The sequence below is a fragment of the Capra hircus genome, chromosome 7 (assembly GCF_001704415.2).
Source record: "Capra hircus breed San Clemente chromosome 7, ASM170441v1, whole genome shotgun sequence".
NCBI classification, from domain to species: Eukaryota; Metazoa; Chordata; class Mammalia; order Artiodactyla; family Bovidae; genus Capra; species Capra hircus.
This window is the reverse complement of record NC_030814.1, coordinates 2225546-2250523: the sequence shown is the minus strand read 5'-3', so window position 1 is coordinate 2250523 and position 24978 is coordinate 2225546. Positions and strand designations below refer to the sequence as shown.

Below are 24978 nucleotides of genomic sequence, written 5' to 3'. Positions count from 1 at the left end.
TTCTCGCTCTCCTCTTTCACTTTCATCAAGAGGCTTTTTAGTTCCTCTTCACTTTCTGCCATAAAGGTAGTGTCATCTGCATAGCTGAGGTTATTGATATTTCTCCCAGCAATCTTGATTCCAGCTTGTGTTTCTTCCAGTCCAGCCTTTCTCATGATGTACTCTGCATATAAGTTAAATAAGCAGGGTGACAATATACAGCCTTGACATACTCCTTTTCCTATTTGGAACCAGTCTGTTGTTCCATGTCCAGTTCTAACTGTTGCTTCCTGGCCTGCATACAGATTTCTCAAGAGGCAGGTTAGGTGGTCTGGTATTCCCATCTCTTTCAGAATTTTCCGCAGTTTATTGTGATCCACATAGTCAAAGGCTTTGGCATAGTCAATCAAGCAGAAATAGATGTTTTTCTGGAACTCTCTTGCTTTTTCCATGATCCAGCAGATGTTGGAATTTGATCTCTGGTTCCTCTGCCTTTTCTAAAACCAGCTTGAACATTAGGAAGTTCACGGTTCACGTATTGCTGAAGTCTGGCTTGGAGAATTTTGAGCATTACTTTACTAGCATGTGAGATGAGTGCAACTGTGCGGTAGTTTGAGCATTCTTTGGCATTGCCTTTTTTTGGGATTGGAATGAAAACTGACCTTTTCCAGTCCTGTGGCCACTGCTGAGTTTTCCAAATTTGCTGGCATATTGAGTGCAGCACTTTCACAGCATCATCTTTCAGGATTTGAAATAGCTCAACTGGAATTCCATCACCTCCACTAGCTTTGTTCGTAGTGATGCTTTCTAAGGCCCACTTGATTTCACATTCCAGGATATCTGGCTCTAGATGAGTGATCACACCATCGTGATTATGCAGGTCATGAGGATCTTTTTTGTACAGTTCTTCTGTGTATTCTTGCCACCTCTTCTTAATATCTTCTGCTTCTGTTAGGTCCATACCATTTCTGTCCTTTGTCGAGCCCATCTTTGCATGAAATGTTCCCTTGGTATCTCTAATTTTCTTGAAGAGATCTCTAGTCTTTCCCATTCTGTTGTTTTCCTCTATTTCTTTGCATTGATCGCTGAAGGCGGCTTTCTTTTCTTGCTGTTCTTTGGAACTCTGCATTCAGATGCTTATATCTTTCCTTTTCTCCTTGGCTTTTCGCTTCTCTTCTTTTCACAGCTATTTGTAAGGCTTCCCCAGACAGCCATTTTGCTTTTTTGCATTTCTTTTCCATGGGGATGGTCTTGATCCCTGTCTCCTGTACAATGTCACGAACCTCATTCCATAGTTCATCAGGCACTCTATCTATCATATCTAGGCCCTTAAATCTATTTCTCACTTCCACTGTATATTCATAAGGCATTTGATTTAGGTCATACCTGAATGGTCTAGCGGTTTTCCCTGCTTTCTTCAATTTGAGTCTGAATTTGGCAATAAGGAGTTCATGATCTGAGCCAGTCAGCCCCTGGTCTTGTTTTAGTTGACTGTATAGAGCTTCTCCATCTTTGGCTGCAGAGAATAGAATCAATCTGATTTTGGGGTTGACCATCTGGTGATGTCCATGTGTAGACTCTTCTCTTGTGTTGTTGGAAGAGGGTATTTGCTATGACCAGTGCATTTTCTTGGCAAAACTCTATTAGTCTTTGCCCTGCTTCATTCCGCATTCCAAGGCCAAATTTGCCTGTTACTCCAGGTGTTTCTTGACTTCCTACATTTGCATTCCAATCCCCTATAATGAAAACAACATCTTTTTTGGGTGTTAGTTCTACAAGGTCTTGTAGGTCTTCATAGAACTGTTCAACTTCAGCTTCTTCAGCGTTACTGGTTGGGGCATAGACTTGGATTACCATGATATTGAATGGTTTGCCTTGGAAACGAACAGAGATCATTCTGTCATTTTTGAGATTGCATCCAAGTACTGCATTTTGAACTCTTTTGTTGACCATGATGGCTACTCCATTTCTTCTAAGGGATTCCTGCCCGCAGTAGTAGATATAATGGTCATCTGAGTTAAATTCACCCATTCCAGTCCATTTTAGTTTGCTGATTCCTAGAATATCAAAGTTCACTCTTGCCATCTCCTGTTTGACCACTTCCAATTTGCCTTGATTCATGGACCTGACATTCCAGGTTCCTATGCAATATTGCTACTTACAGCATCGGATCTTGCTTCTATCATCAGTCACATCCACAGCTGGGTACTGTTTTTGCTTTGGCTCCATCCCTTCATTCTTTCTGGAGTTATTTCTCCACTGATGTCCAGTAGCATATTGGGCACCTACTGACCTGGGGACTTCCTCTTTCAGTATCCTATCATTTTGCCTTTTCATACTGTTCATGGGGTTTTCAAGGCAAGAATACTGAAGTGGCTTGCCATTCCCTTCTCCAGTGGACCACATTCTGTCAGACCTCTCCACCATGACCTGCCCATCTTGGGTTGCCCCGTGGGCATGGCTTGGTTTCATTGAGTTAGACAAGGCTGTGGTCCTACAGTGATTAGACTGACTAGTTTTCTGTGAATATGGTTTCAGTGTGTCTGCCCTCTGATGCCCTCTTGCAACACCTACCGTCTTACTTGGGTTTCTCTTACCTTGGGCATGGGGTATCTCTTCATGGCTGCTCCAGCAAAGCACAGCCATTGCTCCTTACCTTGGACGAGGGGTATCTTCTTACTGCTGCCATTCCTGACCTTCAGTGTGGGATAGCTCCTCTAGGCCCTCCTAAGCCTGGGTAGCCACTGCTCCTTAGGTTGCTCCTCAGGGCCACCGCCCCTGGCCTCAGGGCGTGGTGGCTCCTCCCAGCTAACTCTGACCTCAGAAGGGGGTTAACTCCTCCCTGGCCTTGGAGGCAGGCCATGCTCAGTAAATCTTAATCCAATATTCTATTGATGGGTGGGGCTCTGTTCCCTCCCTCTTGTTTGACCTGAGGCCAAACTATGGTGGAGGTAATGAAGATTATGGCAAAAGATCCCATGCACCGAGTGCCCCCAGGCCACCGCCACCCACATCTCTGCCAGAGGCTCCTGGACACGCATGGGCAAGTCTCAATCAGTCTCTTGTGGGGTCACTGCTCCTTTCTCCTGGGTCCTGCTGCACACCAGGTTTTGTTTGTGCCCTCCTAGAGTCTGCTTCCCCAGTCCTATGGAAGTTCTGGTGGCTCCATGGTGGGGTTAATGGCGACCTCCTCCAAGAGGGCTTATGCCAGACCCTGTCTGCTGCACCCAGAGCCCCTGGCCCTGCGGCAGGCCACTGCTGAACCCCATCTCCTCAGGAGATGCCCAGAGACAGTTCTGTCACAGTCTCTGTGGGTGCACAAGGTGTGTTTGAGCCCTCTGAGCATCTCTGGCAGGAATGGGGTTTGATTCTAAACATGATTTCACTTCTCCTACCATTTTAGGTAGAGACTATAATTCGGTTTAATATGTTTAGGATCCTCTCTTTAGCCTCTTTGAGCTTATTCTCTGATTATTAATAACGATAATTACCAACTTGAGTAGTTTTCTTCCTCCGAATGCTAGGTTAGGCTATAGAACAGGCAGGTTAGTCCATTCAGAGTCTAAGGGACTTTAATACCCCCCTTACATCAGCTGAAGTTTACTTCCTTTATGCTCACCGTGAGTGTTAACTCACTGACCTGTGCAGGAAGCAGCACAAGGCACTGAGGAGCTTCCTCGCCAGCCATGTGACCCTCGGCCGCTACGTAACCTTTTGATGACTTTGGGGAGTTAAGTCTACAACTAACAAGTTTTGGTCCTGCAGCATCGTGACCAAAACTCACACAGTATTTTGTACCAGAGGTTACTCAGCCAGCAGGAAGCCGGTGACTGAGAATTGCTGGCTTTCTGTTCCACTTTCTGGGGAAAAACAAACTGGATGCCTCTGTAAATGCCCCCGAGCACAGGGAGAAGGTAATGCCGCACAGCACGGGGGAAGGCAGGACAGTCACCTTTGCTTCTGTTACAGCCAGCCCTATCTCTGGAGAAAAGCTCTTGCCAGCTTCCTGGAGTGGGAGATATCAGGACCTTCCGGAGGCCACAGGGCATGTAACCTCCTAGAAGATCTTCAACTTATAAACACAGTAACAGAGCTACAAGTCATTGGGGAACGAAAGGAGTTGCTGGAAGCTGGTCACCTTGCAGGGCTCAGCACGTGTTGGTCTTTCTCCCTGCTTTGGTTGTTTCTCACTTGGATAATCACGGAAAAGCCAGGCACACCCCAGGCCAAGATGAACCCCTTCCCATTCAGAGCATTTGGCTGCTTTGGGGAAAATACGTGGTCGAGTCTCCTCAATGCAAGACACTTGAGGCGGCCAGGGAGGCTGGCGATCTTGTTCACAGTAGTGCTAGAGGAGGCCCTGGTAAGCATTTATTAGACAGCAGGTCAAGGTACAGAGTTCATTTGTTGGATTTGATGAAATTGTTTCCACAGATTCAGGGAGGTTGCCAGGCTATGTCTAATATATTATTTTTATAAGGCAAGTAATTTTTACTAAAAAACTTAAACGTCTTCTTTCAGGTGCTATTTACTCAAGTAGATGTGGGCCATAATCACAGTTCACTTGTGATTCATCATCCAATCTAGGCTAGCACTTGCTTTCCAGACAAGGTTGATTTTGTAAGCTCCCCATTTCTATCCTCATCTGCCTGAAACGTGAATTTAAACTAAAATGAAAACTCTGACATTCTTTCGTGGCTCCAAACCGAAGGTACTGCAATACCAGGAATGAAGGCTCCTTGGTCCAGACCAAGAAGAGGTACTTGTGGAGGCCAAAGGCCAATCAGCACAATGGTACGTAGGGAGGCCCCTTATAACCGCTATAACATCTGAGGTCTTTTAACAAGAAAATGGGAATGAAACAGGAGAGCTAGGGCACAGATTTAAATGCCTGGAAAGAATTTAGAATATCACTTAAGGACTAAAATCGAAAGGAAGCCCTGGGTCATATGTTTGTTCCTACTGACTGCAAGTGTGGAGGCAAATGCCCACAGCTTCTGATGCAAGGACTCCAATGGCCTGGAAAGAGCAGGGCTTGTCACTTATACGCATATGTCTGCACCAGTGAGGTCTCATTGGCTGAAGAGACAAGAAGATGCTACTTACCTCTCAGGCTAGAGACAGCCTCCACAGAATAACTTAAGGATTCCTCCAAATTAGGCAAAGGGAGGAAGTTCTCATAGATTTTAATGGTGACTAAGAAACTTCACTAACTAGGACATTAGAACTTTGGTCAGCAATACATTACTTAAGGCAAAAACGTCTCTCTGTAACAATTTAGTGATGTAATATGAAAAGGAAAAACTAACAAAGTATTTTTCAGAATTTTAAACAGGCTTCCTTTCCCATTTTAAAAACTCAGACATCATTTCAAACAACCTGGTTAAATACTCACACCAATCACACTGTTCCTACCCAGAAAGGTGGCATGGACCACCCAGAACCCTGGGGTTTCTGCTTCGGAACCAGGACTCAATTTTTTCATTTGTAAAAGTTGTGACAGCATAAACTACTCTGCAGACTCATTATGAAGGTTAGCTAAAACAGACAGCCTAAAACTATGTCTAATATTTAATACCTCGTAAATTGGCACTATTCTTAGAATGTAAAAATGCACTTTTCTCAATTAATCTGAAGAATTGCTGTTTTATTATCAAAGGAAAAGAAATCATGGTGGCTTACTGAATGTCTCTGACAGTGAAGGTCTAAAATGCAGTATTTTTCCCTGCATTAGACCGCCTCCCTCTAATATTCACTAAAGAACTGCATGATTATAAATTAAAAAGAAAATGGATTAAATTGCCATATCTAGGCATGTACAGTTCAGTTCAGCTGCTCAGTCATGTCCAACTCTTTGCGACCCCAGATCTAGGCATGTAGCCTTTTAGTAAAACTGACATTAATTTTCTGTCTTTTGATTTAATAAAGTTCCCATGTCAAACTCTCTGGGCTCCTAAGAAGTGATTAAGATGCTTTTAAGGTTTTTAGCTAAAATGTTCATCAATCCTAAAAGGCAGTGCTAACATCAAACAATGATAGAAAGCAGCTGTATTTCCCCCTCACTCTGCACATCAACAAAGAACATTTTTTTTCCACACTTTTACACATGCACAAACAAGTAGTACTGAACCTTTAATTCAGAGTCCTTACTTTATAGAGAAAACAGAAGCAGAGTGATTAAGTGGCTTGTTAAGGTCACGTTAATTCAAATGTCATTAATTTTTGAAGAAAAATGGTAGATTCCAAAAATTTAAAAAAGTTAGGTTGACATTGGTCATTTACTGAATTTCTAGAGAGAAGGTTACCAGATGGCAATGGTGAGCAGTCGGAAAGGAGGTGGCATGCTTTCACTAAGAGTGAAGCATCTCCAGGTGACTTCATTTGCTTTCTTGATTTAATATACTAGCAAGATTAGGCTGCTTCCATAGTGCCTGTCAACCAAACAGGACAATATTTCTTATTCTTACAGTGTCCTTTTAGGAAACGTAAGCATCTAAGTGACAAGTAGTTGCTTCAACAACTGTACCCAAAGCACTGATTGGTGGGTCAAGGTAATCTAGAGGGCTGTCCACAGTGGCATTCTGAAGAGGGCCTGTATTTCATCCTGTTTTGTTCAGTATTTATCAGTAACCTGGAGAAAGCCTCTAAACACCAGAGGCATACTTCATCAAAACTGGGACTGACACAGGCTGGGAGAAGAATCAAGAGTTCATACAGACCTTTACAAGTTAATTTTAGTAAGGATGAACGTAGTCCTTCAATTAGGTTAATGGCAAATTGTGTAAGTAATTATTAGGAACCAGCCTGGCTTACCAGCAATACCTTGAGGTTTAGCAAAAGACAATAATGTGATACATGTGCCTAAAAATGACAGTAATGATGATAATGATGTCAACATATACTAGTTCTAACGGTCACATGAGATTCACCTTGACGATGGCAATGATGCTTCTGGGTCCTGCTTTAGTCAGACCGCAGAACTGTGTTTAGTTCTAAGCTAGCATTATACGCGAGAGACTGAAACAGTCAATGCCAGCTGGTCCAGAATAGGTATCATCCAAGATCTGAGAAAAGTATGAAGCCTGAGGGGAGATGAAGAGGCGGCCACGTAGAAGGAATAAGACCTTTCTGCCTAGCTTCACACGTGCTATCTGTAGGAGCGTGCGGGCGGCACTCCCGTGATAATGAAATCCAGCCCTTGCAGGGGCGCTGAGTGGCTCACCCTCTGCAAGGCCACCAACCACTTCTGTACAGCCGAGTTCTCTTTTAGCCTCTTCCTTCTTGGATCACAGCGGAAGGACTATAAAATCATTTGCTCAGAAGCCTATTCCAGACTTCCTGTTAAGACCTGTGTTCTTTGCTATTAACACTAAATCCTCGAGGAGGTTATGTTATAGAAGTGATATGACTACACAATTAAATATTAGAAATGACCACTGAGTATATCCTGTTTATTGTTTATGATTTACACGAAAAATGATGGTCTGGGGTTGTAGAACAATAAACCAATCATTACATTTAGACCTGGGCTTTTGAAAAGCTTGCATTCCATTTTAACAGTTCACATATATTTAACAGCTTATATATAAATCCAGATCACAAATAATCTTAAAGACTTAGTTAGCTTAGAGATAAACAAGAAACACAAAAGAAAACCACATAGATTTACCTTTAAATATCAGCATTCATATTACAAGAAAGAAGAAAACTTAAAATAAAATTATTAGGTCAAGTCACTTAACATATAATAGAGAAATAAGAGAAACAATATTTTATGTAATATTAACACTTCTAATTTACCATCATATATTCTTTACTGTTTCAAAATTTAGTTGCCTTGTCAGCCTCAGATTATATCAGCTTGTTACAATGACAATTCTAAAACCTCAATTTTATTTTTTACAGAATTTTTAAGCCAACTCTTATTGAACTTTTCTCCTTCACAGCAGCTGTTTATAGACAGTAGGGAGCCAACAACGAAGGGCGGAAACAGATGGAAAGCAAAAAGTACAACAGCTCTCTTAAGTTCAGCTCTCAACACTGCTGGTTGAATCTGGAACCAAAACCTCTTAACAACTGGCAGATAATAGCTAAATCTTAATAGGCAAAGAAGAAATATTTTCTTTCTGACAGCTGCTATCTAGAAGAAAACCAAGGTCCCATTATACTGCCTAAATATAATGTGTGGCTTATTACAGAGAAAACCTGTAACAATGTCATTTTAACCAGTAAGTGTCACAACTGATCATTATTACTTAAAGGAAACAAATAACAACAACAAAAATCACACTAACCACAAATTTCCACAATATACACAAGGGAATTAACTTTAATCTGATTTGACCCCTTGACACTAACTGATTATCAATGAAATATGGTATGGAAAGACCACGGAGTAGAAAACAAGCAAAGATTAGTTTATACAACAGTGCTTATATACATCAGAAGGAAAACATGCTACCTAATGCAACGGTAAGGCCTGAATGTGAGCATTTCTGAAGTCACAGATGCCCCACAGGACCTCTAAACTACAAAGCCACCACAGTGCAGGCATGCAACGTTCAGCTTTGTTTTACCCATAAAAGGATACACAGTACTTTGCTGTAAATACCGGACACATTTACAATATATGCAAAAATTAGAATGCAAGTTTTATGTTCCTTATATTTAAGCCTCAAATGTGCCAACAGTGAAAATTCATTTATTTTTAAGAATGGAGAAAAGAGATGGAATATAAATACTCAGAGAAATTACACAAATAAAACATAAACTCTGCATTTGGGAAGCCATATAAACACTCCTGTTTTAGTGTCCAAACTAAATTATCAATGTACTACTTTGATGGATGTACACTCACCACGTGCTTTACTATTTTACTTGCTCAAATGTGGCATTCTAAGACCCATCGTCCTTTTCCGGTCTTGGCACCTAAAGCATCTCTAAGTTAAATTTCATGTCCATGTTGATATAGACTTGCCTACCGGGTGGGATGACCTAAACAGAGAGCTGTGCAGTCTTAGTTTGGTTTCATAATTACAGAGATGACTCTGTATTCAGGTTTCCCATTAAAAAAAAAAATGTGAGGAAAGCTGATTTCCTCTCTTGTGTAAAAGCTTGTGAACAGGTCTCTTTCAGAGGATGAATCTGAGGTCAGCATCTTTCCTTCTATAGAAAGGAAATCAACACCAGAGCTGTGTTACCTGCTCAGTTCTGTCCACACAGTTACGAGGGAATCACACAGTCTATTCGTTTTTCATCTGCAGCTTCATTTGACACCATTTTAACTCTGGGTGAACAGTTTCACCAAAATATATTAGTGCAGAGAAACAAAGGCTGATAATGTAATATGAATAATCTCTGTCCAGCAATACTTTAAAATAATAAATTATAACAGAGGAAGGTTTAGCTATGTTGTAAAAAGCTGTGGTCAAATCTGTCCTGTACTCCATCAATTTGATGCTTTATACAAGATAGTACAATTAACTTTCTAGTTTTTTTAAGGATTCAGATTTTCCTTTGGGATACAACAGAATGAGTGTTTTAAAACACTTCATGCTTTCTTTTTCAGACTTTCCAAAATACTACACAGAGTGAAAATTACCTTTAACTAATCCAATATTTATTACATAAATGTGCCATGAGTGTTCTGGACCTTCAAGTATAACTTTAGACAAACAGAAAGGATCTCATAAGGCCATCTAATTCGTCTCACTGCACCAAGCACTGAGCACAGGAGATTGGGTACTTTTCTTTACTAACTTTACTTTACACGCATCCACCAGTTCAGATATAATGACTAATTTCCTACCTGACCATTGCGAAGAGACCACAGTTAGGATAGAAGCACTTTGCGATGCTCTAGCTGGAAGTTCTGGTTGGCATTCTAAAAAGCCTTAATTTGAAAGAAGAGACACCTTCTTACAAAACCACTCAGTATTACGAACCAAGAGGTTTTGATGAAGCAAAGGGACCAAAGAAAAAGCATGCTTTATAATTCCTTTTTATTTCCAACAAACCAAATTTTACTACTGTTGTAATCACAATCTCCACATTTGATGCAAATAGGAAAGCTTAATTGTAATCACTTAGTGGCAGTACTCCAGACAAAATCAACAATGTGTGCCACACAGATGATTATTTCTTCTGGAGAGAATGAACTGATAAGCTTGACTTTACAATTAATAACATGTTAAACTAAAGAAAACGGATGCACTACTTCAACATTCAGCTTGAAAACGTTTAGCACTTTCTGCAAACCTAAACTTAAGTTTAGAAAGGTTAATACTCTCTTTCTAAACTATGGCATAGACTATATATAGCATTTTTAATATATTTATATATAATTATTTGCACATCAGATTTAGAAGGAATCTGCAGATTTACTTTGATAGACTGATCTCATCCAAGTGGGAAGGTTTAGGGGGCTTCTGCAGCACTGTCACTTGCAGGGGGGGTGTCACGATCAGGCTCAGAGGAAGCAGCGGCGGGCGTTTCCATCACAGCAGGTGGGAAGTGACGGCGGCACACGGGGCAGGTCCCGGACTGGAGAGAGAAAAATGGAGGGAGAGAAAAAGCAAGTTCGCAGCCAACAAACGGAAAGGTCTGAATTGCTATGAAGTATCAGAACAGTAGCATTATCCTAAAAAAGTCAAATAATGTAAAAACAAATGAACACCAATCCACGAATACAGAGAAGCAGAATTCTGAGGCGCTTTCCCCTCATCCCAGTCAGACTCTCGACTTCCCTGAGGGGACCAATGTCTCCCCATCAGTTCTGTGTGTTACAGGTCACTCATCTTCCTTTAGTGAGTATTCACTGAGCATCTACTCTCCTCTCCACTTAGCACTGGCGCCACAAGGGTGAGCTAGACTCACAGGGCACGTCCTCCTCTAAAGTGAATTATTATGCATCTATGATGTATGTATTAAGAGAAACCAGGGACCTACTTAATTCACGTATTTATTACATCAAATCAGCCCCCTAGGATCTTCCACATACATAGTAAAACCTCACTCTAGTGTGGTACAGATACGTCAGAGCAGATGGACTGCAGCCCTTCTTTATAAGCCATATACTTCCTTTTCAGGAAGTTAAGAAGAGTTAGGTGCCTTCTGAATAATAAAACAAATCAATGAGGGAAGGTGGACCAGGGAAAGCAGCTAGACTGGGAGTGCATGGTTTTAGGACCAACGGCACATTACAGAGATTGCCACCTGGCAATAGATAATCCCCTCACAAATCTTCTTTTTCCCAGCGATCTCCCCGATAGAAAACAGGTTGAAGAAATCATGCTTTTGAAGGTGACAAAGATATGAATCTTGGGAACCTTCTGCCCAGAGGAAAGGCTTCACACTATGCTGCTTCCTGACAGGAAAGAGAATAAAGAAACTACGACCTTGGGTTAAGGCAAAATCATTCACAATTCAAGACTGTACAACGTAACTCAAGAACTTAATTCAGCAAACAGGCACTGTGCACCTGCCACGGAGATGGAGCCGAAGAGCAACATCGGAGAGCCACACAGAGGGGCCCAGTCTCCGCCGAGCACTCCGGCCGCGGAGCCTTGCGGGAGTGACAGCTACCCGGAGACCCGAGTGAGGACACCAACGTGTCCCCGAGCTGCCAGGATGGAGCGGGGAAGCGCGCGTGCGCCACCCAGGAGGGACACGCAGCATCAGAGACCACACGAGGCCCTCCTTGCGGCTCTGACACTATTGCGGGCGTTTAACGGAAGGGATGCCGAGAACAGAAAAGGTGGAACACAAGCCGGACCTCCCAGAACCTCTCTGTTTACAGCGAGGAGATGCTCACACCAGGCTAGGCATGAGCAAAGGTACCGAGGAGTAAATCTGAAGGACAGACCAGGTCCCAAAAGACCTGGAAAGCCTAGGCAGAAACTTTGGGTATTATAAAGGAATAATGAACACTTCTGCACTGGATTTGAGAGACAGTAACTCGAATTTTGACAGAGATGAAGCGGCAGTAGAAGGGGACCAAGACCAAAGCAAAAGAAGGGAAAGAAAAGGGAGGACAGAGAGGGTGGATGTGAGAGAGAGGTGATCAAAGGAAGCGGTCACGAGGAGACAGAGCACCGTCTCCGGAAGTAACCAAGCTGGGAAAGCTTCCACTGAACTGCATGTAAATATCCTTTATGGGAGAACAGAGTTCACTGAGATTTAAAGAATGCTTTTTTAAGTAATTCAAATATACTTAAAAATTATTGGGTGAACATTAAAACACAGTATATAAAAATCGCACCAGAGGTACTTGGTAGGTTATTAAATATTTATCAAACACATTTTCACTTTACATTCTAAATATTTTACTGAGGCACAGTTGATTTAGAATGCTGTGTTGACTTCTACTATACGGCGAATCTGTGTGTTCTTTCTCATATTACTCTCCATTACGGTTTCTCACAGGATATTGACTATAGCTGCCTGTGCGACACTGGAAGACCTAGTTTATCCTCATTTTTAGAGAGACCGTCTCATGTTAGCAGAATATCTGTACAATGTTACAGTACTCTGAGTAGTCCCAAAGACTTCCCGGCTTAAGGTATTTTTGAAAACATCCGATTTCAGAAAATACAATCAAAGATCTAACTAGTTTTATCCTAACATCATTTTCTCTCATTGTTTTTTAGAAAATGTTAGTAAGTTAAAGGGATTCCCTGACGGTTCAGACAGTAAAGAATCTGCCTGCAGTGCAGGAGAACCAGGTTCAATCCCTGGGTAAGAAGATCCCCTGGAGAAGGAAATGGCAACCCACTCCAGTGTTCTTGCCTGGGAAATCCTATGGACAGAGGAGCCTGGCGGGCCACAGTCCATGAGGTCACAGAGAGATGAATACGACTGAGCGACTCACACTTTAGTAAGGTAAAATAGCTTGATATTACCGTTAATCTGTAATCTTTAAAAGGTAACCAATTTTTAACACTAAATTAAAAAATAGTTTGAGTACACAGCTAACAGGCTTAAACACTACTATCATGATCATTGTAGAAGAAATTATTAAAGTATCAATTCTAAACAAGTAAACCTGCAGCTCACCTTCTGCAGCCAAATCGAGACACAAGGTTTGTGGAAGAAATGGTGGCAGGGCAGCTCCGTCGCTATGTCGTCCTTAATGTACTCACTGCAGCAGATCGGGCAGCACTGCTCCTGACCGACAGCTGGAAAAAGATGGCGCGACTCATCAATCCCACAAAGCTCCGTGTTGATAAAGGTGAAATCCAACACACTAACTCAGAAATGCTAACTACAGAAGATGAAAGAACCGGGATTTGATCAATTAATTGGCAATGCATTTCTGCTGAATGCATGACAATGCGGAATTTAACAAACACTGCTTCTGTAGAAAGGCTGACTGGAGAGCATCTGCCCAACCTGCTACCTGATGAACGTGAACATCCCATTAGGTAAGTTCGTCAGAGCTGAGTTTCACAGAGAATCTAATGAAAATGTCTGACAGTATTCTTGTCTTCTATGTGCCCTGGTTAACATACTTGAATACGCAACGTGCCACCTGACACATTTATTCGAGATAAACTTTGCTCTTACCAGTGTGATCTTCAAGAACAAGGGTCTCTGGAAGACCATCAATGCTCTCCTTACTGGCTGGTGGATTGGCCACTTCCACATCCACTGCAAGAGACTCTAAGTGTGCCAGGGCCGTCTGAAAATGGACAGTCACAACACTCTGTTAGATACACTTTTTAAGCAGCGATGAAAGCCATGTTTAAAGGTGTCATCTAAACTCACATCCAACATCACCCCTCTTCCTGCTGGTTTCTTTTGCTTTGGTTCCACACTGAACCAAAAATATCATAAACACAGGGAAAACAAACAAACAAACCTATTTCTTACAAATACAACAAAAATCTATTTTGTCTCAATAACCATTTATTTGACTACCATACTTATATTTTCACAACAGTGGTTCTCTTCTAACTTGTGAGTTTCTGTGTGAGATCAGTCACATGAAAGAAAGTAATATTTTGGACCGGTTCAACTCATGAAAGTAAAATATGGCCAAGGTCACAAGATGCTCAAGGCAGGAAAGCAAACACTGCGCTCCTGAATGGCAGCGTCCACGCCTGGCATGGAGTCCGGGCACCCACGTTACCAGCTCACCAGCACTGGCACAGCTCGTTTTACTGCACCTGGCAGACACGGCACTTTTTACGAACCAAAGATTTCTGGCAGCCCTGCCTCAGACAAATCTATCAGTGCCCCTTTTTCCAACAGCATTTCTCATTTCATGCCTCTGCATCCCATTTCAGCAACCCTCCCATTTCAGACTTTCTATTATTATCTTTGTTCTGCTGATCTGGGATCAGTGAACTTCACCGTCGCCGTGACTCACTGAGCGCTAAGATGACGGCCAGTGTTTCCAGCAGGGAAGCTCTGTCACATTCAGGCGCACACACTTCTTCAGGCACGCGGCTACCGCACACTTAATACAGCACAGCACGCACCTAACTGCACGCACCGAGGGACATGGCACCCGTGCGCCTCACGCCTCTGTGGTGCCCTCGGACTAAACCTGTGACCTCACTGAGATGTGCCCGAACTCCCAGCGATCCTGGCTGTGAACTTTACTTAAGGACTCAAATGTCTGGAAAGAGTCACTCTTCTAAGAAAGACAGGAAGACAGCAGATCACAGGACCATCCAGCAGGACTCAGTCTCCTCCTCTTGTGGCTTGATTAGCCCTTTTGATTAATTACGACTGCAGACAGGACCTATACTCACAAGATCTAAAAGGTAGAAATAAACCAAATATCTACTGATGAATGAATGAACAAACTGGTTAGAAAAGGTAAGTATATGGTCAAATTCAGAATACTTTGATACTGTAATATGGGCAGTACATTAACCGTTTTACTTAGTATTAAGGTTAAAGGATAAGAGTATCAAAAATAAGTACACTACAATAACTCGCTAAAGAATACTCAATATACAAAGAGAAACTGGGACATCAAAAACTTAAGGGGTGGATAAAAGGGCAGAGGTTTTTGCATGCAACTGAAGTTGTTCCCTGCAAAAATAAGCTATTAAGATGTCTTATGTAAAGCTCACAGAAATCATAAAGCAAATATCTGCATTAGATTTCTGTGTAGATAATACATCTACATTACCTACACAAAAGATAATGTACTCAAGTCACAAAGAAGACAACAGGAGAGAGAGAAAAGAACAAGGGACCTACCAAACAGCCAGAAAATAGTGGGTGAGAGAATTAGTAGCTTCTCACCATTCTCCCCACTACTCTGCATGCCTCTTAGCAAGGCACACAGCGGCAAAAGGAGAAAGAGAAGCCGACTCAACTAACCATGCGTACCTGTAAGAGACTCACTCCAGCTTTCAGGACACACACAGGCTCAAAGTGAAGGGATGGAAAAAGACACTCTATTCAAGAGAAGTCAAAGAGCAGGGGCAGCTAAATTGCATTAGATAAAAGAAACTTTAAGCCAAAAACCGTTAGTAAGAGACAAAGACGACTATTATATGAAGAATCAACTCATCAAGAGGGTGTGACAACCATAAAAGATAGGGACCGAATAGCAGAGGCCTCAGCACAGGGAGCATGTGAGACCAGACCTGAAGTGAGACCAGACCTCAAGTGAGATCAGGCCTAAGCATAGTAAGCAAGTAAGACAGACCTCAAGTGAGACTAGGCAGCAATAAGGAGGAGAGCCTCAGCACAGTGAGCAAGTAAGACCAGACCTCAAGCGAGATCAGGCCTCAAGTGAGATCAGGCCTCAGCACAGTGAGCAAGTAAGACCAGACCTCAAGCGAGATCAGGCCTCAAGTGAGATCAGGCCTCAGCACAGTGAGCAAGTAAGACAGACCTGAAGTGAGATCAGGCCTCAAGTGAGACCAGACCTAAGCACAGTGAGCAAGTGAGACAGACAGACCTCAAGTGAGACTAGGCAACAATGAGGAGGAGAGCCTCAGCACAGTGAGCAAGTAAACCAGACGTGAAGTGAGATCAGGCCTCAGCATAGTGAGCAAGTAAAACCAGACCTCAAGTGAGACTAGACAGCAATAAGGTAGTATCAGGGGAGTTCAGTAACTCACTTTGAGCAGCAGACACACTACCCAGACAGGAAACAAACAGGAAACCCTGGACTTGGGCTCTGCTGTAGGTGACACGGACCCAACAGGCAGACGCAGAGCACCCCACGGAGCAAGCAGCAGGGCACACCCTTCCTGGGTGCACACGGGGCAGTTTCCAGCTTAGAGCCTGGCTCACGGCAAGTCCTGACAGCTTGATAACCCTGAAGTCACACCGACAATCGTTTCTGACCAAAATGGCGAGAAATAAAAAACCAACAACAGGAAGAAACTGGAAAATTCATAACTACGTGGAATTAAACAAAACACTTCTGAACAACCAATGGGTTGTTCACATGTTCAGTATGCCAAAACTTACAGGATGAAGCAAAACAGATCTAAGAGGAAAGTTTATAACAAAAAAAGTCTACATTTAAATAAAAAGGAATTATTCACGCAACCTAACTTTACATTGAAATTCGTAAAGAACCACAAAAGACCCTGATCGTGAATAGCCAAAGCAAAGAACAAAGCTGAAGTCATCACATTTCCTGATACTATAAAGCATACTGATTAAAACAGTCTGGAACTGGAAAAATACAGACACACACAACAGTGGAACATAATCAAGAACCCAGAAATAAACCCTGGAAAATACAGGACCTGATGAAGGAGCCAGGACTGCTCAATGGGGAAAGGACAATCTCCTCAATAAGCGGTACTGGGAGGACCGAGACATCACATGCAGATGGAGCATCACGTGCGTAAAGCTGAATCCCTAAGAGTAACGGACGCCTCTGGACTGCGGTGCTTGAGGAGACTCTTGAGAGTACTGCAGACTGCAAGGCGATCCAACCAGTCAATCCTAAGGGAAACCAACCCTGAATATTCACTGAAGGACGGATGCTGAAGCTGAAGCTCCAGTACTCTGACCAGCTGATGTGAAGAGCCGACTCACTGGAAAACACCCTGATGCTGGGCAAGACTGAACGTGGGAGGAGAAGGGGACGCCAGAGGACAAGACGGCTGGAGGGCACCACCGGCTCAATGGACTGAGTTTGAACAAGCTGTGGGCAAAGGTAATAGACAGGGAAGCCGGGTGTGCTGCAGTCCAGGGGCTGTGAAGAGTCAGACACGACTCAGTGACTGAGCAACAGCCGCCCTACACCACTCACCAAGAGCCAGCCTGACGCGGAGCAGAGACTGCTGCACAGGGGCAGAAACAGCAGGCTTCCAGGCACAAGGCCAGCCGGGGCTGGCATCCAGGGCGGCAAGCTGACGGCAGGCGACAGTGCCGCCCTGTGTGCCTGGAGTCAGGAGGCGACAGTGCCGCCCTGTGTGCCTCGGGTCAGGAGGGGGGCGAGTCTCAGGGGCTCTCACCAGACAGAAACGGGAGTTACGTGGGCTGACGGAGGGTAGCAACTCTCCTGCGATAATCACAAGTGTATCAAACCGACACACTGTGCGCCTGGTACGCCTGTGTGCCAACTCGCTTCAGTCGTGTCAGACTCTGTGCAGCCCCGTGGACTGCAGCCCGCCAGGCTCCTCCGGCCATGGGATTCTCCAGGCGAGGACACTGCAGTGGGTTGCCAGGCCCTCCTCCAGGGACCATCCTGACCCAGGGACTTTACCACCAGCACCGCCTAGGAAGCCTTGCGGTCTGCCTTAAACCTACACAATGTTACATGTCACTTATATCCCAATAAAGCTGAAACAATGTGGTACATACAAACAGTGGAGTACAACTCAGCCTTGAAAAATAAGGGAGTTCTGACACACGCTAAAACAAGGGTGAGCACTGAAGACACTGTGCAAGGTGAAATAGGTCAATCACAGACGGATAAATACTATATCCCTGATATGAGGCTGTGTAGGTTTAAGGCGGACCATAGGGCTTCCCAGGTGGTGCTAGTGGTCAAGTCCCTGGGTCAGGATGGTCCCTGGAGGAGGGCATGGCTTTTCCAGCCACAGGACTGGAAAACGTCAGTTTTCATTCCAATCCCAAAGAAAGGCAATGCAAAAGAATGCTCAAACTACCACACAGTTGCACCATTCTCACATGCTAGTAAAGTAACATTCAAAATTCTCCAAGCCAGACTTCAGCAATACGTGAACCGTGAACTTCCTGATGTTCAAGCTGGTTTTAGAAAAGGCAGAGGAACCAGAGATCAAATTGCCAACATCTGCTGGATCATCGAAAAAGCAAGAGAGTTCCAGAAAAACATCTGCTTTATTGACTATGCCAAAGCCTTTGACTGTGTGGATCACAATAAACTGTGGAAAATTCTTCAAGAGATGGAAATACTAGACCACCTGACCTGCCTCTTGAGAAATCTGTACGCAGGTCAGGAAGCAACAGTTAGCACTGGACATGGAACAACAGACTGGTTCCAAATAGGAAAAGGAGTACGTCAAGGCTGTATATTGTCACCCTGCTTATTTAACTTATATGCAGAGTACATCATGAGAAAGGCTGGACTGGAAGAAACACAAGCTGGAATCAAGATTGCAGGAAGAAATATCAATAACCTCAGCTATGCAGATGATACCACCCTTATGGCAGAAAGTGAAGAGGAACTAAAAAGCCTCTTGATGAAAGTGAAAGTGGAGAGTGAAAAAGTTGGCTTAAAGCTCAACATTCAGAAAACGAAGATCATGGCATCTGGTCCCATCACTTCATGGGAAATAGATGGGGAAACAGTGGAAACACTGTCAGAGTTTATTACGCGGGGCTCCAACATCACTGCAGATGGTGATTACAGCCATGAAATTAAAAGATGCTTACTTCTTGGAAGAAAAGTTATGACCAACCTAGACAGCATATTCGAAAGCAGAGACATTACTTTGCCGACTAAGGTCCGTCTAGTCAAGGCTATGGTTTTTCCAGTGGTCATGTATGGATGTGAGAGTTGGACTGTGAAGAAGGCTGAGTGCCGAAGAATTGATGCGTTTGAACTGTGGTGTTGGAGAAGACTCTTGAGAGTCCCTTGGACTGCAAGGAGATCCAACCAGTCCATTCTGAAGGAGATCAGCCCTGGGATTTCTTTGGAAGGAATGATGCTAAAGCTGAAGCTCCAGTACTTTGGCCACCTCATGCGAAGAGTTGACTCACTGGAAAAGACTCTGATGTTGGGAGGGATTGGGGGCAGGAGGAGAAGGGGACGACCGAGGATGAGATGGCTGGATGGCATCACGGACTCGATAGACGTGAGTCTGAGTGAACTCCGGGAGATGGTGATGGACAGGGAGGCCTGGCGTGCTGTGATTCATGGGGTTGCAGAGAGTCGGACATGACTGAGCGACTGCACTGCACTGATACGAGGTACCTAAAGCAGTAAAATCCATAGGACAGACAGGAGAATGAAGGCTGCCACAGAATGAGAAGAGGAGGGATGTGGTTCCTGTTTATGTACTTAATGCCCCTTAACCATTTACTTAAAAATTATTAGAATGGTAAATTTCACATTACATGCCTGTTACCACAATACAAAATAAACTAGGCTTTCTAGGTAGGAATAGGATTCTGCCTGATGGTTAACACTGTGTTGCCGTGGATGGTAAACACAGTCTTTTGTATACTCCTCATAATCTAGCCTAGATATTTCAACAACCATCTTTCCAAAAAGAATTTGAGAAGACTTACAACAGAGCATAGGGCCAAAGCAAAGTCAGGACTGAAAAAGGAAATGGCAAAGACAGGTTTTCTGTAGAAGTTAATAAACACGGTTATTAACCCCGAACCCCAGTCTGACGCTGGACTTGCAGACAGACCTGCAGACAGCAGCCCAGTGCGCCAGCGGCAGGGCCCCTGCCTCTCAGCGCCAAATGCGCCTTCCTTCCAGGCTGTGGAACGGGTCTGGGCCTGTTAGGCGTCCTTCCTCTGCCGCAGGCTCAGGCAGTAGAGGGCGCTGGAGAGACCGGAGGGAAGGCCTGCTGCTTGGTTCCAGCGGCCTTGCCCCCTGCGGGGAGGAAGCCTTCCTGTCTCTACCCACAGGGCCTCCAGTGAGCGGCTTCCCTAGCATCTGGCTCGAGAAGCACACGCACTCTCCCCCGTGCCTCACAGCGGCAGGGTGAGGAGCCAGCAGCCTCCCCGGCACCCATCTTGGGTGGCTTCATCGTAGGAGTGCTTCCAGTTAGCCACTTCCCTGGGGACAGCCTCTCCAGCACTCCAAAGCCAGATTTTTGCCAAAAACCAGAGGGCATATTTCCAGCAAGTTCTGCCAGCCTAGCAGTACAAACACTTGTCTAAGAACCACGGCTGCGTCCTCTTCAGCACCGTCTGCATCCTAACCCTGTGGGCAGAGAGGCAGAGTGCTTCATCTGAGCCCTAAGGCTACCCCTTAAACCTGCTATTCCTATATTCTTCTGAACTCACTTTACTCGGGCCTCCCATGAGGCACAGTGAAGAGACACAGGAGAAGCGGGTTCGATCCCTGGGTCAGGAAGATCCCCTGGAGAAGGGCAGGGCAACCCACTCCAGGATTCTTGCCTGGGAAATCACATGGATGGAGGAGCCGGGCGGGCTGCAGTCCACGGGGCCACAGAGTCAGAAACAGTCGGGTACACACACACGCAGCCTAACTGTAGTTAGGATTTCTTATCCTGCTCAAACTACTGTTTCCTTTCTTGTGGCTGAGCCCAGACACACACAGAACTGGTGTCAGGCACGATCCCATGAAGGAAGAACGGACTGTGTGGCGGGATCTTTCGGCATGAGCTCAGTGCTGAGCGCTTTACCGCCTGGAGTGGGAGGCCCTCGAGGCACAGGCTGCAGCATCAGAACTGAACTGTCTGTGGCGAAATGCAGCCACGTGCCGACTGAAGCGCACCTGGGGAGCCCAGCTGCCCGCCCCACCCGACCTTACGGCAGTGACGGCGACTGCAAAAACTGACATGTGAGGGGCCCTTCCGAGTGTCCCTGCAGGCCAACAAGGGGAAAAGGACAAACCTGGGCCCACTAACTTCCAAAGGGAAGCACAGGATGAGAACCAGAGTGTGCCCATGATAGCCCTGGAAAAAAATCTCTTATTTCTAAAAATCAAACATACATTTTAAATTAATTCTAAGTCTAGTCAAGTTGCTCAGATATTACACCACTAACTGGTTAAAAACAGGATTCTAAAGTTCAGAATGAGGATCTGTGGCTGAATTCAGATGGAACTGTTTTGAATCCCCCTGCCCCTCGAGTCTCCTTTACCAGCAGGGGCGGCTGACCATCCGCAAACCACTGTCCTCTCCTTGCACAGCCTGTAGCGGGTAACTGCGTGCAGGGCCCAGGTCTCTTAGCACTTCTGTCTCCGACAGTGACGTCACCAGAAGACTGCAGCAGCCAGGAAAGGCAAGGCGACTGAGGACACCAGGCTCCAGAGAGCCGCAGGCTTGGGTCCCACCACCAAGGAAAGAACCCTAACCAGGCAGACCCCCGCTGAAGACAGGCAGCACAAGGGGAAAGGACACTGCAGCTGCCAATTACAGCCCGTGGCCAAGCACGGAAACAGGGGCCAGCGGCTCTGCAGACGCCCCATCTGCTTCGTGCATGTTTGCGTTCCTCTGCATCTAGCCATTTTCTCCATCCTTCCCATTTTTATCTTATACAGAAGTCAAGGTTACAGTTTAATCTTTGTGGAAAAGAACATTCAGTATGACTGATTTAACTTGTGGAGTCATTAACATTGCCAGCAATGAATGCAGTGACTCTTGGGGCTCTGCATCTGCTCATCGGGGCAGAGTGAAAACTTCTGTTGTATCTTGTTAGACAGAAACCTAACTGTTGTGTATTGGATGGGAGCTCAAATGTTCGTTGAAAGGGGTATACAGACTCTAAGAAGTCAAAGATATATGGACTGTTCCAATGACCAATTCTCATTTCTCAGATCTAAATTCACTACTTTAATAAGCTCTGTGAAAATGGATTTGGGCCATTACATATCTTCCCTCCTGACAGCTATCATGATGTCAAGCTTTGTTCACAGAGACTGCTCAAGAGATGCAGCAGCAGGGAAAGGACTTGGCTCCCGATCCTCGTAAGAAGCCCAACCAGCTTCTGTGGCACAAACAGCCGACTCCTGCAGTGCACACAGCTTCTCTAGCACCCAGCTCTTGCAGGGCACGCGGCCAGTAGGCTTCCCCAGCCCCACCGCGGACACAGCGTTCCAGGCAGACATCACCCTCCAGGGCTGGTCTGCCCCAAGTTCTGCCAGCCGAGGACTGCAGTGCCCTCTCTGCCATTCACTGAGCCACGGCTGCGCCATCTCCACCAAGGTGCGGACCCCAGCCACGGAGCACAGTGCGGCCCTTCCTCAGGTGGGCCTGGTGGCGGCTGCTCCTTGTGTGTGCTTGCTATATATCCTCCAGGACGATCTTTGTTACCGAACACGCCCTTTTCATTCTAATCCCTTGTTACAGTGATTTCTACATATGTTGAAATTTCAGGTATTTATCAGCACTACATATTAGAGTCATCAAAAAGGAATAATGAGCCCAGGGACACAAACGTGTATTAAAGCAGAGTTAGCCTGGAATACCCTCCCCAAATGGATCTCCCTATAATAGAATCCCTTCTGTTTGTTTATGAGCTCTCTTTATATTAAAACTTTCCCATAAAGAGACCGGGAAACGGAAAGTAAGAGCCTGTTACTTCTCCTTTCTTTCTCATGAGTAACTACAGCTGCAATCATGAATGCCCTTCTCAAGGTAAACTCTGCAAGAACTCATCTGTAAATTTCAATATAGGTAAAATTAATTTATTGTCTAGGCACTTACATATATTTAAGATGATCTGGGGTCACTTATAAGCAACAAGTGCAAGAAAGACCACTTTACAGCCACTGCTACGAAAATCCGTAAAAACCTGTCTACACCTTAGTACAATATATATTCAGATGTTAGCCCAAGTGTCAGAAAGACAACTAGATGGCCTGAACAGCCTTAAAGCAGCACAATCCTTTGTCAGCACAGAATCTAGTTTCTAAAGAATAAAATAATTTAGCTTTTAAAGAATGAAGACTTACACCAAATGATTTATTACGGACTTTGAATGACCACTAATTCCAGATTAGTGATTACCACTAATTCATGATGTTAGACGATTACCACTTGGCTAGCTGATAATCCGAAGGCATTTTTTGAATAGAGCCATTTACTGAGAGCTTATGACGATACCAGATATCTTGCTAAGTGGAAAACTTTGTTTTTCCCATTTTGTAGATGAGGACCTACAACTTAAAGAGGTTAAGTCAACTATCCAAGGTCACACTGCCTAAAAGAATCACTCTGACTCAAAAGCCTATGTGTTCATCCCAATTCCTATCTTTCTAAGGCCTGCACCCCAGTGTATATGCAGTGCTCTGTAAATATGTGAGGATTTTCCTCAGGGCTTTTTCCATTAACTTTCTTATGTAATCTCTCTTCAAAGGAATCTGCCTAACGATGCACCTCCTATCACAGTGTCATGCTGGCTCTCCTACTCCACATTCCTTTTCATACGCTCCTCTTTTTCCACTTTATAAATAAAAGCATACTTCTTTCCCATTCAGAGGGGCCATCTCAAATACTGGGGTCAAACTGAGTTGTAATGACTGAACAACAAACCTTTGTGGAGGACTTCCCATCTTCCACTTTCAAAAAAAACTGAACGAGGCTCTCAACAAGTTTTGGGGATTTTGGCAAATACCTCAGAAGAATTCAGTGATAATGTTATGATAAACTCCTTCCATCCCTACCAATTGATTTATCTGAATAAGGTTTCCCAACCTTCATTCATAAAGATGAAAAGCAGAAATAAAGTTCATGCTGACTTATGTCTCACTCTACAAATAAATTCACTCAATCAGCAAGGAAAAAAAAGCCTCTGTCATTAAGAGATGCATTTCTAATGAAAGTTTATGTTTAAGTAATTATATATAAAATTTGTAAGTCTGTTCTTTATCAATAGATACCACAAACAACTTTAACTCAATCTACACCAGGTTTTTTTTTTACATTTAAATTGCTGAAGATATTTTTACTGCAAACTGGTATAACAGGTTAAATAATATTACTTAGGTTTTATGCTAGAAGTCTTTAGATGTCAATGTCAAGATGTACAAAGGAATACTTAAATTTGGGGGAGACTAAGTAAAAAGTTTTAATAACACTGTGTCAAACAGTTAAAAACCTTTAGTATTTTGCCCCATTTCTCACTCAAATCTGAGAAAGCTATGAGGCAAATGTTTACTGCCAGTGTATTAACCAACAGCCACTAGGCAAAAAGAAAGGCCAGTCTAGTATCGGAAGGATAACAGAGATGAAAACCACCACTGCCAAAGAGAGACGGCTGCTAGGGGACAAAGGCAAAGCGCTCAGTCTGCTTATTATTCATACCTGTTTTCACTTAGTTACAAAATGTTAGTGTTAAAACTAAAAGGAAGAATCCTCCATTATAAATTATCTCAGTTCATTTGCCAAAACGATTAAGTAAGTGCATGCTGGACCAAGGAAAACGAAGATTTCCCGAGACTGGCAGGAAGAAGGGGCTGCGCTGGCTCTCTAGAGCGAAACACGTCTCAGCCAAGTCCAAATAAGACGAAGCTGGGCACTCAATCTGCAGAAGCGGGTATGCTGTGGGGAAGGGAGACACTTAACGCCGCTAACCTGGCTAACCTGACGGGTAAGAACGGCTGAGAGTGCGCGGCCACGGGGCCTCCCTGGGAGCGGAGGGCGGCAGTGAGAGTCTAAGCTCCCTGGGCGTGCGAGGCTCTTTCCTGCTCGGGTCTTTGCCACGCAGCTACTGCCTTTACCCAGCATGACCCTTGGGACAAGCCTCTCTAGCTCTTTTAAGATGCCAAACATCACATTTCTCATTAATAGCAAATAATAAAGTTTTCAATTTTCAAAACGTCTTTCTAAAGATATCACCACATTGTAGGAGATCATAAACCACTAGCATAATGGGAAAAAA

General features: G+C 44.1%; 1 protein-coding gene across 1 annotated transcript in view; it reads right to left on the bottom strand.

The window, feature by feature from the left end:
- The window catches only part of PJA2 (praja ring finger ubiquitin ligase 2), a 78722-nt gene continuing 61139 nt past the window's right edge, over nucleotides 7396-24978 (bottom strand). Inside the window, exons 8-10 of the mRNA XM_018049984.1 lie at nucleotides 13543-13657; nucleotides 13033-13154; nucleotides 7396-10521 (exon numbers count right to left, since the gene is read on the bottom strand). Of these exons, the coding sequence (XP_017905473.1) occupies nucleotides 10396-10521; nucleotides 13033-13154; nucleotides 13543-13657 (363 nt within the window). The 3' untranslated portion in view covers nucleotides 7396-10395. The remainder of the gene's footprint in view (nucleotides 10522-13032; nucleotides 13155-13542; nucleotides 13658-24978) is intronic.